The sequence below is a fragment of the Tasmannia lanceolata genome, unplaced genomic scaffold (genome assembly GCF_043159265.1).
Source record: "Tasmannia lanceolata isolate RefF3 unplaced genomic scaffold, GAP_Taslan_0.1 ptg000019l, whole genome shotgun sequence".
Taxonomy (NCBI): Eukaryota; Viridiplantae; Streptophyta; class Magnoliopsida; order Canellales; family Winteraceae; genus Tasmannia; species Tasmannia lanceolata.
The window spans coordinates 5,727,080-5,742,679 of record NW_027518696.1 but is presented as its reverse complement, the minus strand read 5'-3'; the positions used below and the strand labels follow the sequence as shown (position 1 = coordinate 5,742,679).

At 40.0% G+C, this 15,600-nt stretch overlaps 1 protein-coding gene across 1 annotated transcript; it reads left to right on the top strand.

Moving 5' to 3' along the window:
• The first annotated feature begins 9,694 nt into the window (after positions 1-9,694).
• LOC143852696 (UDP-glucuronic acid decarboxylase 2-like) lies at positions 9,695-13,471 on the top strand. The gene is made up of 7 exons (XM_077362244.1): positions 9,695-10,595; positions 10,725-10,871; positions 11,440-11,519; positions 11,604-11,687; positions 11,783-11,857; positions 11,951-12,043; positions 13,019-13,471. The coding sequence occupies exons 1-7, from the start codon at positions 9,992-9,994 to the stop codon at positions 13,229-13,231; spliced, it is 1,296 nt and encodes a 431-aa protein (XP_077218359.1). The 5' UTR covers positions 9,695-9,991; the 3' UTR covers positions 13,232-13,471.
• Positions 13,472-15,600: the final 2,129 nt, after the last annotated feature.

The window sequence follows — 15,600 nt, the reverse complement described above, 5'->3', positions numbered from 1 at the left end:
GGCTTCTCACAGAAAATTGTGAAAAAAAAAAAAAAAAAAAAAAACAGCTCTACTTGTTTGGTTGTTTGTAGTGTATTTCGAAGGTGACGGTGGAGATTTTGAAAGGTTTGAGCCATCGGAAAATAATAGATTTCAGTGCTTTTTGATTTTCTTCACTGGTTGTCTGTTAAAATTTGAGGCTCTTACCATGAATGATTGAAATTCCTATTTGGTGTTTTGACAGAGGTACCACGTAGTCTACTTAGTAGCGCTTGGTTGTATGTTACCCTTTCTCTTGTTTGCCCATGTGCCATACTAGGAGACTTCCTTTTTTAAAAGGCAAAGGCTCGGAGAGTTTTGGGGGATTTAGCATCTCTCTCTCTCTCTCAATTTGAAAGTGATTACAATATTTGAGTTTGAAAGTAAGTCAACATTGACATAATGAAAGTATAATAATTAAAAATTATGTACCTATGTACAGTATGTACTTATTTACAATATGTTCTTTTAATAACATTAATATTCACCCGTTTATATTTTGAATAATATTTTTAAAAAAATGTACTCTTATGTCTTATAAAATTAGATTTTTGTATTAATTATTAGAAATAAGAGTGAATTCTCAACATAGGTTCAAATTTTGTCTCATTATCAAAACATGGTGTGTAAATATCACTAGCCTAAATGGGATTTACTAGCGAAGGCATTTCACAGATGGGTTGTTGCATGTGAAAGCAGCCACCTCGTGAATGAAGACAAAATCTGCTGAAAAGTGAGCAACCTCGTGAATGATGACAAAATCTGATGAAAAGTGAGCTTATGTGACAAAATCTGAGACGGACACTAGGAAATCCCAAAGATAAAAATAGGTGCTGAGAGCTTATGGGGAATTGCAAGCTTTTAACTGGTGTTTAAATGATAAAAGACAACGTGAGTTTGTGTTGTTATTTAAACATGGTATTGCAAATATGGAAAGAACCTAAATTTATATAGCAATAATTATTAGAGCCCCAAATTGTATATCAGCTATAAGAGACTTGCTAGCTCGCAGTAGACATTTCACGGATGGGCTGTTGCATGTGAGAGCAGCCACACCCGGCTCACTTTTCAGCAGATTTTGTCTTCATTCACGGTGTGGCTGCTCTCACATGCAAACAGTCCATCCGTGAAATGCCTTCTGCCATAGACGCTACAGCAAATGCCCACCTATAATATCTATTTTAAGGTAAAGAGTAGAGATAAAAATCATGGGTGTTGGGAGGTTTAAGGGAATTGTAATAGCTTTTGATACTGTTTTAAATAATAAAAGACAAGGCGAGTTTGTTTTATCAAAATATGGTAGTGCAAATATCAAAAGCCTAAATTTATAGAGAATTAGTTGTTGGGAAATGATATCTGTACAACTATGTTTTAATAATTGCAGGAACTCAGCCTGACATTTCTTTTCTAATTGGCTAGCGAGAGCTTTTTGGGAAGTGTAATAATCGTTGACAGCTCTTTAAATAATAAAAGACAAGAATGATTAATGCAGTTATCAAAACATGGTTGTGCCGATATCATTTCACTAATTATTAGATCCGTGAATTATATAATATATCTGGAATTTGCTAGCGTCCCTCACAAAAGGCATATCGCAGATGACCTGTCCCATGTTAGAGGCTCACTTTTCAGCAGATTTTGTCATTATTCATGAGGTGGTTGGTCTGACATGCGACATACCATCTATGAAAAGCCTTTTGCGAAAAATCCCTATCTATTTTAAGATATTAGCACGACCATGTTTTGATAATTGCAATAACTTATCTTGTTTTTTATTATTTAAAGAGCTGTCAATGGTTGCTAGGATTCCCCACAAGCTCTCCCAAAGCCCATTAGAATAAGAAAAGAAAAGACAAGCTGAGTTTGTGCAATTATTAAAACATGGTTTTCCTTCAAATTTTTTTATTAAAACATGTTTGTGCTGATATCATTTCCCTATAAATGGATGGGGTGTTGCCGTGTTGATGTATAATTGTGAGAAACTGCCCTGTATAAACAGTGAGAGGGTATCCGTGTGTCAATTGCCCTTTTCTTTTTTCACTTTCCGGAGATTTGAAAAGGGAGAGATGATTTTTTCGCTCCCCTTGTAGAATAACACACCTCCTGTAACATGATTTGACGTCAAAAAGAGTTAAAGTCTGGGGCGATGATTTTTTCGCCCCTCCTCTAAGATTATGCGCCCTACTTTTAATGTGATTTGTTGGGTTGGCAATTTCACCCAGAAAAGCAGGGATCCGCCCCGCCCCGCTTGGGGAGGGGATTCCCCGATTTGAGTGGGGAAGGGGAAGGGGATTTAAAATTCCCCGGTGCGGGGAAGGGGATGGAGTTGGCCCAGCCCCGCATTAATGCCATTTTTTTTTTTGTATTTTTTTAAGTGTTTTTTTTTTTTTTTTTTGGGAAAACTACTAGAAACCCCTTGGATCAAGATTCCCCCAAAATTTTCATAATTTCCATTATTACAGTTTTGTTCATGAAATAGCTTTTTATGTTTTTCTTTTACCCATAATCCATTGGGCATTGTCCCTCATTATATTAGTATATTACCCTTAGAAATCCCTAAAATCTCTCCATCGAACCATCACTGTAAGGTAACATTAAATTCTTTGAAAATCTCCCTCCCCCAAATAAAGGTAACATCTCTCTGATGAGTGATGAGATTTTATATGGTGTGCGCTCGTATAGTCCATTATTTTTCAAAAAGTAATGTATGGGCTACACCATAGGATGATCCAAACCGTCCATTTGATAGGCTACAATTTAAAAGTACTTTACAGGCCACACTATAGATCATCCAAACCGTCCATTTGATGAGCCACAACGTAAATAGATTGCGGCCCAAAAATCATTTCTATAGGATGATTGCAACCCTCCGATCTATAGAAGGTACCACAATATGCAATTCCTCTATAGATCAGAGGGTTGGGCTTATCCTATGGAAATGATTTTTGGGCCACAACCTATTTACGTTGTGGCCCATCAAATGGACAGTTTGGATTATCCTACAATGTGCTCATCAGGTGGAAGGTTTGGATCATCCTATGCCTATGGTAGTATGGTGTGCCCATCAAATGGACGGTTTGGATCTTCCTGGTGTGGCACGTACAGTACCTTTTGGCAAGTGGGATTGGGAATTAGAGATCTGCTAGGGACTATTGATCAATTAAATGAATCTGAGAGTAACCACCTTTGTCCCCATGTTAATAAAATGAATAAGACAAAATCTTAGCCTATGTGAGTTGTGTGGCTACTCTCACATGCAATAGCCAAGCCACAACATGCCTGAAGTTATTGTCCCTAGCAAATCTTTAGTTTTAAACCTAACATTTAGCAAAGTAAAGTGAGAAAGTAAAGTCATTGTCCCCGAAGGATGTGGGGCGGGGAACGAGAGGGGATGGGGATTAGATATTCCCCGTGGGGAGGGGAGGGGGATTCCCCACCATCCCTGCAGTGCGGAGGGGAAGGGGAGGGGGGGAATTCCCCGTAGAGGGGAAGGAGTAGGGGACCCCAACATCCGGCCCGACCCGCCCGTTGCCGGCCCTAGTGATTTGATGCCAAAAGGCATTAAAGTATGGGGAGAATGATTTTTCCACTCCCCTGTAGGATGGGTACACCCAACTTTTAACGTGATATTTGACGTCAAAAAAGCGTTAAAGTCTGCCCACAGTTCAGCGTAAAAGCAGGGTGTACCATCCTTGGGGGGGGGGGGGTGAAAAAATCGTCTCCCTTTGAAAAGTCGTGCCGCCTCGTTGGAAGATAGCGACGTGCAGAAACGTGACAAATCACTCAAGTGCCACGTGTACGGTGAAGTGTCAACGTCCCTTCCAACTCAGAGAACTTTCATTACGTGCGGACGGAATTTTGATTTTGGTGCCAAAAGTAGATCTCACTCGCATTACTTATTTACTTCCATTTCCTATGTAACGGAAAGTCTTACCCCGTACAGAACAGAGTTCTCGTTACAATGAGAACAATTGCCCCGGCTTTACCGCACTAATTACACAAACACCCCTCTTTTTTGACAGACTAGTTCATGTGGCCTGCCATTTTAGGACTTATCTGGTGCAGGAAAACCTACCCCATTTGAAAACCTCACTCATCTTAAATATGGATCTTTTTTAATCTAATGAATGTCAACCATGTGCTTTACCAGCTACTATCCATTTGTTTGGAAGAGTTTTTGGGTATGTTAGATGGGCCCGCTAAATGAATGGCCGAGATTGCTTATGATCTGCTTGTGAATCGGAATTTATGCTAATCATTGTGTTATGCAAAATTTTCAATTAGTGCTTGTGCCTGTATCTCAATTAGAAAGTGTATTACAGCTAAGTATGTTTGGTGAATTAGAAAACATATGTGGGATTGATATCTCGTTTGGTTGTTGGGTTTTTTTTTTCCTAGGATTTATGTGGGAAAATATTTAGTGGCCGCATCAGCTTTTTCTTGGTGACATCAGCAAAATCTTGTCTTGAAAATGGTGGTCTCTCTTTCTCTCTACTCTCTCTCCACTCATCATAATATCTTTCTCTAATTAATGCTTGTCCCCTCTTTTGTCTTCTACCTTTACCTACATAAATCCCAGGAAAAAAAAAAAAACCCGGCAACCAAACGAGAAAGTTGATGAAAAAGGGATGGGGAAATCTTGAACCCAATTCCTACTGTGATTTGGGTCATGGTGCATTTTTGCTTTTAATTAGAAAAATAGGCATGAAAATCGAGATTAAATTACAATCAAAGCAGCTTTCATGGTGAAACAATGATCATTAATCAAAATTTGATCAATGGTTGTGATCGCACAAACTAATGCATCTTTTCTCAATTGATAAAAAATAGACTGGGACGACGACACCACGAGTTTTAGCATCTACTACTATAAGTTACACCCATCATTTGCACGGTGTCAACGCCATATAATTTCGCGTGTTATGAGGGGAAACAAAAAGAAATTCCGGTGATTGATTGGAATCTTTGTTTGGAAGCGTTTCCCTTTCCCCCTCTTACGTAAAAATTCTTTGTGAGTGGTTAAGCGGACTTTGTTGTTCCCACGTTACACGTGAACGATAGGTTAACGACAGGTGCTGTGAAATCATTGTTATTAATTAATTAACACATCTCAGTCTATTCTTAGCGATCTCCACTGTACAAATGTGAGGTGTTTGGGACCCAAGTATGCCCGGACATCATATAAAAGCCCGCTCTTGTTGTATACACACACTTATAAGAAAACAATAAGCATGGAAGGATGGCCAAGGGCATGCATGTTGCTAGATTAGGATTTTAGTTTAGTTTTCACTTGTGAGATTTACGAATAATATATGAGAAATTGATGTCTTATTTTCCAGAATCTTGTTTAATCGGAAAATTCAGATTTAATTTGGATTAGTCACGATTAATTCAAAAATAATAGAAATTTTTAATAATTTCATATTTTAAGTTTAAAATACATAAATCATACAGAATAATGATATGTTAATTGAAATTATTCAAAATATTCTCAATATTTCGGTTCAAATAGAACCCGGCCCCAAGGGCCACTTAGGTCTAATTTTACCACAACCATGTACTAAATGCATGGAGCCTCAACAATATCACCCAAAATAGGATTTGCAATCTTCTAAGTTCTAAGAAAGCATTGTGTGCTCTCTGTTTGTTTTGGATTTTGAGAACCGATTGTGAGTTCAAAACTGATTATTTTAAAATCCAAAACAAAATGGAAAATTTGAAAATCGATTGCGAGTCCAAAACTGATTCAAGACCTAAACAAACACGGCCTAAGATTATATGGGTAACTCTACGTCTATAGATATTATGTATTTTATCCTGTTTAAAAACTTTTTACTTCATACCTAGGGATTTGCTAGGAAATTTGGCGGAAAGGCATTTCACCGCGCACTTTTGCATGAGAGAACAGTCACCTCAATGAATTAAATGAATAAAACAAAATCTGCTAGAAAGAGTGCCTGTGAGGCGTCTCTCGTGTGAAAGTGAACCGTGAAATGGCTTTCCATGAAATTGCTTAGCAAATCCCTCAAAACTTTGGATGAGTTTTTATATGGTGCGCTTGTGCAGCCCAAAAAGGGCAGTAGATCGACAATCTGAATTGTTCATTTGTTTTTTCGTGACATTTTTAGATTGCCGTGGCCCAAAATGTGAGGGTCCATTTGTGAGAATTGGAATAAGTGAATGACTGGATCAATTCTACCGTGCAATTTTTGGGTCCGGCACAGTGATATATATGTGCAATCAAGGCCGTTGATCTTGTAAAACATCATGAGATGGCCCACATGGTCTTTGTCACGTGTAGAAGAATCATCCCTTGTGTAAAACAAAGGACTACAATAACCGGTGGTTTGGCCTTTCTTGATGGAACCTTACATGAGACTTGATGGATCAATCACATAGGATTACCCCATCAAGGTGTTCTCTAAGGGTCTGTTCAGTGGAGCGAAGGAAATGGAAAGAAAAAAAAAATGACGTGGCAGAAGGAAATGGGAAGGAAAAGAAACTGCAAAGAAAGCAGTAGGAATGGGCATTCAGTTGCCAGGAAACGAAAAAAAAATAGCACAGAATATGTTCTTTACCACATACAAAGGAGAGCAAAAATAAAAGAAATCATGAAGAAGAACAAGTGAGACCAATAAGCCCCATATCATGAACACTAACCCTCAGTTCTGAAGAAGAACATGAAAATATCCCTAACCCTCATATCGGATTTTCAGCAAAAACCCAAAACAAGAACCTAAAAACATGAATAACCCAAAAGAAGAACTCCAATGCAATACTCCTAACCCTCGAATTTTCAGCAAAAATAAAAAACAAGAACACAAAAATCCGAAAACATGAAAAATAAAAACCCTAATAACCAAATCAAGTATGTTTGATTTTTTGGGTATTGTTTGTCGTTTTTTTTCCAGGGAATTGCTAAAAAAACCACACACTATTAATATAGCAGATTTTGCTAAAAAACCTCGCACTACAAACCCTAAAATTCAGACGTTAAAATTTTTATATAAAGTAAAAAGAACCATAAAATTTTGCTAAAAATCAAACGTTAAAATTTTGCTTCAGAAGATTTTGCTTCAGAGAAAATCTGGATCTTTGTCAAAGCACACATCCTCTACAATAGAAACCTGAAAAAAAAAAAAAACAAAAAAAAGAAAGAGGGGAAGAGTACAAAGGGAAGAGGAGACATACCTGTAGGGGAAGGAGGTTGAGCGGCAGGAGCGGAGTCGTCGAGAATGGCAGCCATGAGAGAGCGAGAGGAGTGCAGATGCTTGGGGCGAAGAATATTGGGCTAGGGCTTCCGTTTTGTTGAAGACAAAAAAAAAAAAAGACGTGAATCCTTTCCACGCGCTTTCCCTATCCCGAATCCGAGTCCAACGGACGGATTTTGAGTCGGAGAAAGTGGGTTGCCACGGCGGATAAGTGGGATTCCACGTAAGTCTCGTGCTTTCTGCTCGCTTTCCCTATCCCGCCAACAAAACGTCCATTTTAGTGCTTTCCACAGAAAAGCCCATTTTCTTTTCCGTTTCCGTTACCTTTTGCGCAACTGAACAGACCCAAAAGTATTTGGCCAGACTTTATAGTTTCCGTTTTAATCAAAGGTTTTGATCAGGTACACAAGGCCCAAGTGGGGCCCAATAAGTAACTTTTAGGATGGAATCACGATCGAGATCTTGAAATGAACTTTTTTCTAATCAAGAGTGGAGTTAGATCCATCTTATTAAGGGTGGGACCGCCTAGTCCCAGCTAGTCTTCTGCTAGGCAATTTCGGGGAAAGCCATTTTGCGGGTGACTTTTGCAAGAGAGAACAGCCACCTCAGATGAATAATTGAACAAGACAAAATCTGATAAAGAGTGAGCCTATGTGGCTGTCCTCTTATGCAAAAGTTAGCCGCGAAATGGCTTTGGTCGAAATTACCTAGCAAATCCCTTGTAACACATTTCAAAAAATTCTCAAACCCAAAAATGGAGGATAGAATTCAACTAACGTGCACCTGGGGCACCCCCGATCGCTCCTTCTCGGGCCACACGACGAGTGGCGCGTCACTTTCCATCCGAAAAGTCATGGGACGATGGGTAACATGCGGATCGGTTTTGTCTCCTTCGGGGGGCATGCCTTGGAGTCACTACCGGCGCACGTTAGTTCATCTCACTTTACTCCTTTTATGTTACTAAAATTATGACAATATTTCAGGCGTGCAAACCACTCCAATTTTCCACCAAACGCCTTCTGCAAGAGCGGAATCATCATTAATGCTCTGTTTGGTTGCTTGTTAATTTATAGTTAATTTTCCCAAAATAACCCTGAGTTAGGTGTCCAAACAGGGTTGCCTCTTGCCAAGCCCAAAAGAAAATTTGGATTTTAATCATAAAAACCCCGACTATATAAAAAAGCGTGAATGGAGGAAGCCCCATCCAACGGTCACGATTGTGTAACATGGTCAATTTCCATGAGATGCTGGACTTGGTCCCACTCAGTGTGATCCAAACCCTAAGTTTTGTAGACCATATTTCATAGGCCATATTACGGATATGACATGACCAAATAATCTAACTAATTGGATGATCCCAACCATTCAAATCAGTGACTTGTAGATGAGAAATGTATGTACGAATTTCAGACCATCCATTCGATCTGCCATGCCACAGTTAAGGTGGGCCTCATCCTATTACCATAAGGTTAATTAAGTCATTCAATAAGACAATGATTAGTTTGCATTATTCAGACCTCAGATAGAACCTGGTCGGCCCAAGGATTTGATAAAGTGATCAGGGTTTTTTCTAAAAACAAAACCTAGAAAACTTCATCCTTTTTTAATTTAATTTTCAAAATACAGCATCTTAGGTAATATTGTAGTAACGTAACGAAAAAAAGGGGTATTTTCGGGTATTCGGATACGTTTCAAACGGTGGACGGGGGTGGTTAGAAACTTATAACAAGACTTCTTCTTCTTAACACACAAACAGACGCTTGTTATTAAGATCTTATTAACTAAGATTTAAGCCTTCTGTTGATTAAATACTCTAAAATGAAGAAAGTCCAAAAAGGTCGACTCAGACAATACTCTTAAATTTCATCTAGGGGTGTAAACGAGCCGAGCCGAGCTTGGCCAGGCTCGGCTCGTTAAGCTCAAAAGCTCCGCTCGGGCTCGGCTCGGCTCGGTCAGGCTCAGCCAGGCTCGCGAGCCTTATTGAGCTCGGATTATATTAATTTCACACCCCTCATCTTCCCTGGACAGCCTATCTAGTGTTTTTTTACTACTCTTTTTACACTACGGGGTAGTCCAAGTAACAAATGGGGTTCCTAAAAAGAAGTGACATATTTTGCCTTCCCTTTTACTCCCTGGACAACTCTTTTAGTGTATATGTTAATATATAATATATATATTTAAATATATTAAATTCTTTACGAGCATTAACGAGCCTGGCCAGCTGGCTCGGCTCGGCTCGTTAAGGATTGGAGCCGAGCTCGAGCGAGCTTCCGAGCACTGGCCAAAATTGACACCCTTAATTTCATCAAAACGAAAGAATAGTTTCGTCATTTTCTGGAAAAGAAGGAGATCATGGGACAGATCACAGACATGTTTTAATCCTTAAAAAGGGTATTTTGGAAAAACTTGTCAAAATCGAGGGTTTGTTTGAGCATAGGGAAAGAGCTTATATAAATACAAAATCAGAGAGGGCATTTTCCACGCGCCAGTGGGAGATTTTCCTGCGAGAATCCCTGAAAAGAAACTGCTGTATAGCTTTCTCATTCTACTCATCTGGCTCTTGTACAAAAAAGTTTTTCTTCTCCCATTTCCCCCAAATCCGATCTGCAAATCTTTAGTTTTTTTTCCCTTTCAAAACCCCTAAAGAAAACCCAGAAATCTCCTCATCTGGGTCTGGAAAAAATTTCCCCCTTTCCAAAAAAAACCTAGAAATCTGTTCAAGAAATCCGACTAAAATAGGGTTCCTCTTCTAAAGAAAAAAAATGGGTTCGGAGCTGATTTACAGAGGCCACGAATCCCAACCCTTATCAGACGTCTATTCCCCAAAATCCCCCAAAAAATGGCTATCAGTTTCAAGCCCAATCCATTACATCCTCAAAGAACAAAGACTCCTCTTCGTTCTTGTGGGTTTCGCAATCGCAACCATAATCTTCACCTTCCTTCCATCCTCCCCTGCGCACGTTAGCCGTCACCCGATCATCATTCCAAATCAAGCCACCCATCGAATCACATACGAGGGTTTGGTATCCGGATCAAGTTCGGGCCTGGGCCTAACAATTAATTCGGGTGGGAAGGTCCCATTAGGTCTGAAAAGAAAGGGGCTTCGGATCGTTGTAACGGGCGGAGCTGGGTTTGTTGGGTCCCATTTGGTGGATAGATTGATTGGGCGTGGGGATAGTGTTATCGTGGTGGATAATTTTTTCACGGGTCGGAAAGAGAACGTGATGCACCATTTTGGAAACCCTAGGTTCGAGCTTATTCGGCATGATGTGGTCGAGCCTTTGCTTCTTGAGGTGGACCAGATCTATCATTTGGCTTGCCCGGCCTCACCCGTGCATTACAAATTCAATCCTGTCAAGACTATTATATCCTTTTGGGAGAAATTTATATTGGCTGTTTTTTTTTTTTTTTTTTTTTGGGGGGGTTTTCTTGTTCTTGGTTTTTGTTTTATTATTAGGGTTTTGATTGTCCTTGATTTGGGAATTAGCTAGCACAAGACGAATGTGGTGGGGACTTTGAATATGCTGGGTTTGGCTAAGAGGGTTGGTGCGCGGTTTTTGCTAACGAGCACCAGCGAGGTGTACGGTGATCCTCTTCAGCATCCACAGGTTGAGACTTACTGGGGAAACGTGAATCCCATCGGTAAATTTCTCTCTCTCTTCTCTATCTCTCTCGTTAACTCAGCTGCGCATTTTAGTGACGCATTTAGAAAGCCACTAACATGCGCATAGAGATGGGGTTTTCAATTTTGAAAATTTTCTGGTTCAATTCCGTCTCGGTAGGGTAATTTGATCTGAATAATGGGTGAAACCAACAATTTGTTTCTTGTTCTGCGTGAGAAAAGATCTAATCCTGCCATGAACGGGAAGTAGATCTATCAATCAGGCGCATGTTAGTGAAACAACGGCAGTTCTGGCTAACTTGTGCCGGAGAATTCGTATTTCACGGGTGAAAGGCGGGTTCTTGATTCAGTTCCGTGGGTCCGGGGCGCACTTTAGCAAATACCCATTTGTCGTAAGAAAAAATATCATTCGGAGGGGCAGTTTCGTTAATATGATGAAATTCCCGTCCAAAGTTGAAACATAGTTCGTTTATACGAAGTAGTGGATCTGACACCATGTGTAAGGTTCATCTAGACCGGTATCCGACACAACTTTTGGCCGGAATCTGATACAACTATGCCGGAATCTGACACTTCCTTTGGTTGTAGGTGTTCGGAGCTGTTACGACGAGGGAAAGCGTACGGCTGAAACCCTGACCATGGATTACCACCGTGGGGCCGGAGTCGAGGTAAATTTTATATAACACGGTTACAGTGCCCCTCTTTTGATAGGGACACCACCCCTTCTTACTATTTCTTTACGATTCTTTCAGGTGAGAATTGCTCGTATCTTTAACACGTACGGCCCTCGCATGTGCATTGATGACGGCCGGGTCGTTAGTAATTTCGTTGCCCAGGTGGGGTTTTTTTCCCATTCTTGCTTTAATTTTAAATTTTTTATTTTAATTTGACTCAAATGTTTTTAACAAATTTTGTCAACCGTTGGATTCAGGCATTGAGAAAGGAGCCGATGACGGTTTACGGTGACGGGAAGCAGACGAGGAGTTTTCAGTACGTCTCCGATTTGGTGAGTGTGTAGGGTGTTCTCGTCATTTCCTAAAAGGTTAGTGGGGATCTTTTGGTAATTTTCTGTTTTTTTCTCTCTTTCTCTCTGCTGCAGGTTGAGGGTCTTATGCGACTAATGGAAGGCGAACACGTGGGGCCCTTCAATCTCGGAAACCCTGGAGAGTTTACCATGCTGGAACTCGCCCAGGTAAAGCCTTTCCTTCTGTGAAATGACAGTCATGTCCCTCTACCTATAGGGACTCTTTTATTGCATTTTAGTGACTTTCCCAAAATACCCCTTCCTTTAGTAGGCCATAATCAATGTCTGGGCCCTTCACCCATAGTCGGAAGGATATGGTGTAATGGCTGGTATTGGTCTGGTCATTAATGGAGAATATTGTTTGGGAGTAGTTTGAAAATGATTGCGTCTTCGTTTTGTTTAGCCTTTGCAAATTGCCCAAAATGCCCTAGTCCTAGAGATCCTACCTATTAAGGGTATTTTAGTCATAGCGCAGCTTACTTGATTGCCGCCTCCTACTTTTCAACTCCTCAGACCTTTCTCGTTCAAAGGACGTTTGACGGAAATAGCCTTCATTTTGGGTCGTCCATTGGGCCCTTGGCTTAAAAAAGAACACGTTAGTGGGACAATCCTAACCATTTGAACTTCCCCTACTATCAAATTATAGATTAGGGTTCTTCCAATCCACATGATATCTTTTGAAATTGGAGATCCAGTGGGCCCCTATAAGATGGACGACCCTGATCAACCAAAGGAGCACCTAATGTACCTCATTGTATTACATAACCTCTAGGGGCTGTTTGGATACGCGGATTTTAGAATCTTGGATTTCCTCAAAATTTTAGATGGGAGCCGAGAGAAGAAAGAGACCAGACGTCCTTTTCACTCTTCTTTCGGACATCAAGAGAGCAAGAAATCGTCCCATGTTTTAGAAATCTTGGGATGGGGGAGAGATTTCTAGATTTCTTACTTAAAATCCAAGAACCGCTACCAGGACAGCATACATCAGCTTGATCATGGACTCTCTTTTACACCGTTTTCAAACTGAAACCTGGATTCTAAAATCTGCTTATCCAAATGGCCGCCTGGTCTTCAACAATTTTTAATGACAAAAAATAATCTACCAAGTAATTGAATTTGGCCTCTTTTGCAATGAGTTCACAGGTGGTGCAGGAGACGATCGATCCTAATGCCCGGATCGAGTTCCGACCAAATACGGAGGACGACCCTCACAAGCGGAAACCAGACATTACAAAGGCGAAAGAGCAACTTGGTTGGGAGCCGAAAGTGGCCCTGCGCCAGGGTCTCCCACTCATGGTCTCCGACTTCCGAACCCGAATCTTCGGCGATCACAAGGATGGTTCCACTTCATCTTAGAGGAGGCTGAATTTTGCATTCTCAGAGTCCCTATTGCTTTACAATTTTCAACCATAGTCAATAGTCTTCCTTTGGGCTTTATTTGTTCCTATCCTCTTTTTCTTCCTCTGCCATTTGTTTGTTTCTTCTCCTGCCTCCTCTTTGTTTTCGTAATTTTTTTTCTCATGTCCATTTTAAGCTTTATATGATCATGAACAGCAAATTTGAGAAGTAAATGGAGTGCATATCTCTTTTCCTGCAGTGAATTCCCATTCAGTATGCTTACCTATAAGTAAATGCATTTTCCAAGCATATTATGCGGAGGAAGACGTGGGAAAGAGGATGTTTTGTAAGAAATGTCATATCATGTTTGGCCCTCTGCATTAAATGATGGGGACTTATAACCTAACATCATCTCCATGAGCTGTTTCTCCCACACTCCCTTTTGGGTTTAAATGCATTTAGTTTTATTGCGTAAGAGGAACGAAATTGTGTGCTTGTGCATCGCGTGTGTTCTTTTCTTGCCAATGAGAAATGAGAAGTTGCATGAGATAAAAAGCTATAGAGAAGCCACTTACTAACCTTTGGATACCTACCAAACGCAAGAAAAAAGATGGGTCTCTACTTGTCAAACCGAGCTCCACCGGGAGCAAATTGTGCAGATGCAAATGATCCAAAGTAGGGAACACACAAATAGAGATGGGATAAAAACGAAAGGAAATCAAGATAAAATGCAAGAATATTGACTATATGAAAATAAAGTAGAATGCCCACAACCATCTCTCTAGGGCTGCACGCCAAGTTCAAATAGTGAACTACTTAAGCCTACACTTAGATGGAACAAAAATGGCCAAGAACACAAATTTTTAGAGACATGAATCTTTAGATCAAACACTAAGGCATCTTTACAGATGAAAAGACACTTTCACAAAATCGTGTCTTTTTTTTAACAACCCAAAGAATCCCTTTCAGAAACTCTGGTCTTTTGAACTCAAATTCCCCCTTTCCACAAAATCTTGTCTCTTTGAACAACCCAAATACATCCAATCACAAAATCTTTTGAACAATCTAAAGACACCCTTTGATGTAGATTGTTCAAGATTGGTAGTGTCTTTTAAAATATTTTTTTATACTTGTAAAATAAGAATATTTTTTCCTGTGCTATGAGGTGTAGGGTTCAAGATTGGTAGAGGGGGGCAAGGAAAGTGAGAAAATAAGAATATTTTGAAAATATCCAACAATTCCCACCTTCTAGTTGACAGAGATATCAAGATCAAGCTTTTATGATCCGTTTCTATCCTTCCTTGCTACGGGTAACTTTGGATTCAACAAAAGTTAGGCCACAAAAGGTGACCTTTTTTCTCAAATGAATTTATTCTTCGTTGTTGATTTTCAGAGGAAGAAAAGATAGAGAGACATATTCCACCTGGTACCCAACTGTAAAAGAGAATAGAATCAGTAAGAGCCCGTTTGGGTACCTCCCATTTTGTATTTGGGAGAGAGAGAGGGGGAAGGGGGTACTTCCTAGTGGAGGGGAGAGATTGAGGAGCAAAGAGGGTGAAGGAAACTCCCAAATCTGTGGATTTCCAATTTCTTATTTACACAGAAAACTTAGAAATCTGATTTTTTTCACTATCAGCTGCTGAATTAGAAATCCAAGAATTTGAACCGATCCAAATTACAATGCAAAAAGGGCTGCAAATGTGAGAAATCCAAATCAAAATCTTCTCCGCATCCAAACGGGCCCTAAAAGTCCTTGAATTCCAACTGTTTGAATTTCGAACTCTATATGGCAATGACCTTTCATTTTTGTCTAAGTTTTCCCGTGTTTTTGTCCTAGTCAAGCCAATAATGCTCTCTTCATCATTTTTGTCTTATTTCTCTTCTACTGTTTCTGTTTGAGAGTAGTGTGTTTTTGTCCAAGAGAGAGGTGGTCAGATCTAAAGGGAAATATGAGCAATAAAAACATCTGCAGATAACATTATAAACAGAGAGTTTATAGTGGCATCCAAAGAGGCCCAAAGAATTTTAAAACTGCCTTTCAAAATTTGGACTCACCAACAAAATAGAAACTCGGTTGCCCATCACCAATGGAGATGACAGCGTCGTTAAGAGTGAAATACAGAACACTCACTTCATCATTTCCACAAAAACACACAACATGTCTGTCATTATTTGGAATCAAACCCCATTTCAAATTGTTACGGTCCTAAGTAGAAGCCTACATAGGTATGGGACTAGGTAGGACCCCGCCTGATATGGGCTAGGCTCAAAGGGCATAGCCTAAAACGTTCCCTCAACTCTGGAGTTTTTGGCATATTGGTTAGGTACCTAAAACAAATATCAATGGCAATGACTGCGTCATTAAGCATCTCAAATAAACAACCGGT

Bases quoted from the DNA above. Each gene is read 5' to 3' on its own strand.
- LOC143852696 (XM_077362244.1), top strand. From the start codon at position 9,992: ATGGGTTCGGAGCTGATTTACAGAGGCCACGAATCCCAACCCTTATCA. The intron at 10,596-10,724 runs TATCCTTTTGGG...TTAGCTAGCACA, and splicing joins CAATCCTGTCAAGACTATTA to AGACGAATGTGGTGGGGACT. The intron at 10,872-11,439 runs GTAAATTTCTCT...CTTTGGTTGTAG, and splicing joins GGGAAACGTGAATCCCATCG to GTGTTCGGAGCTGTTACGAC.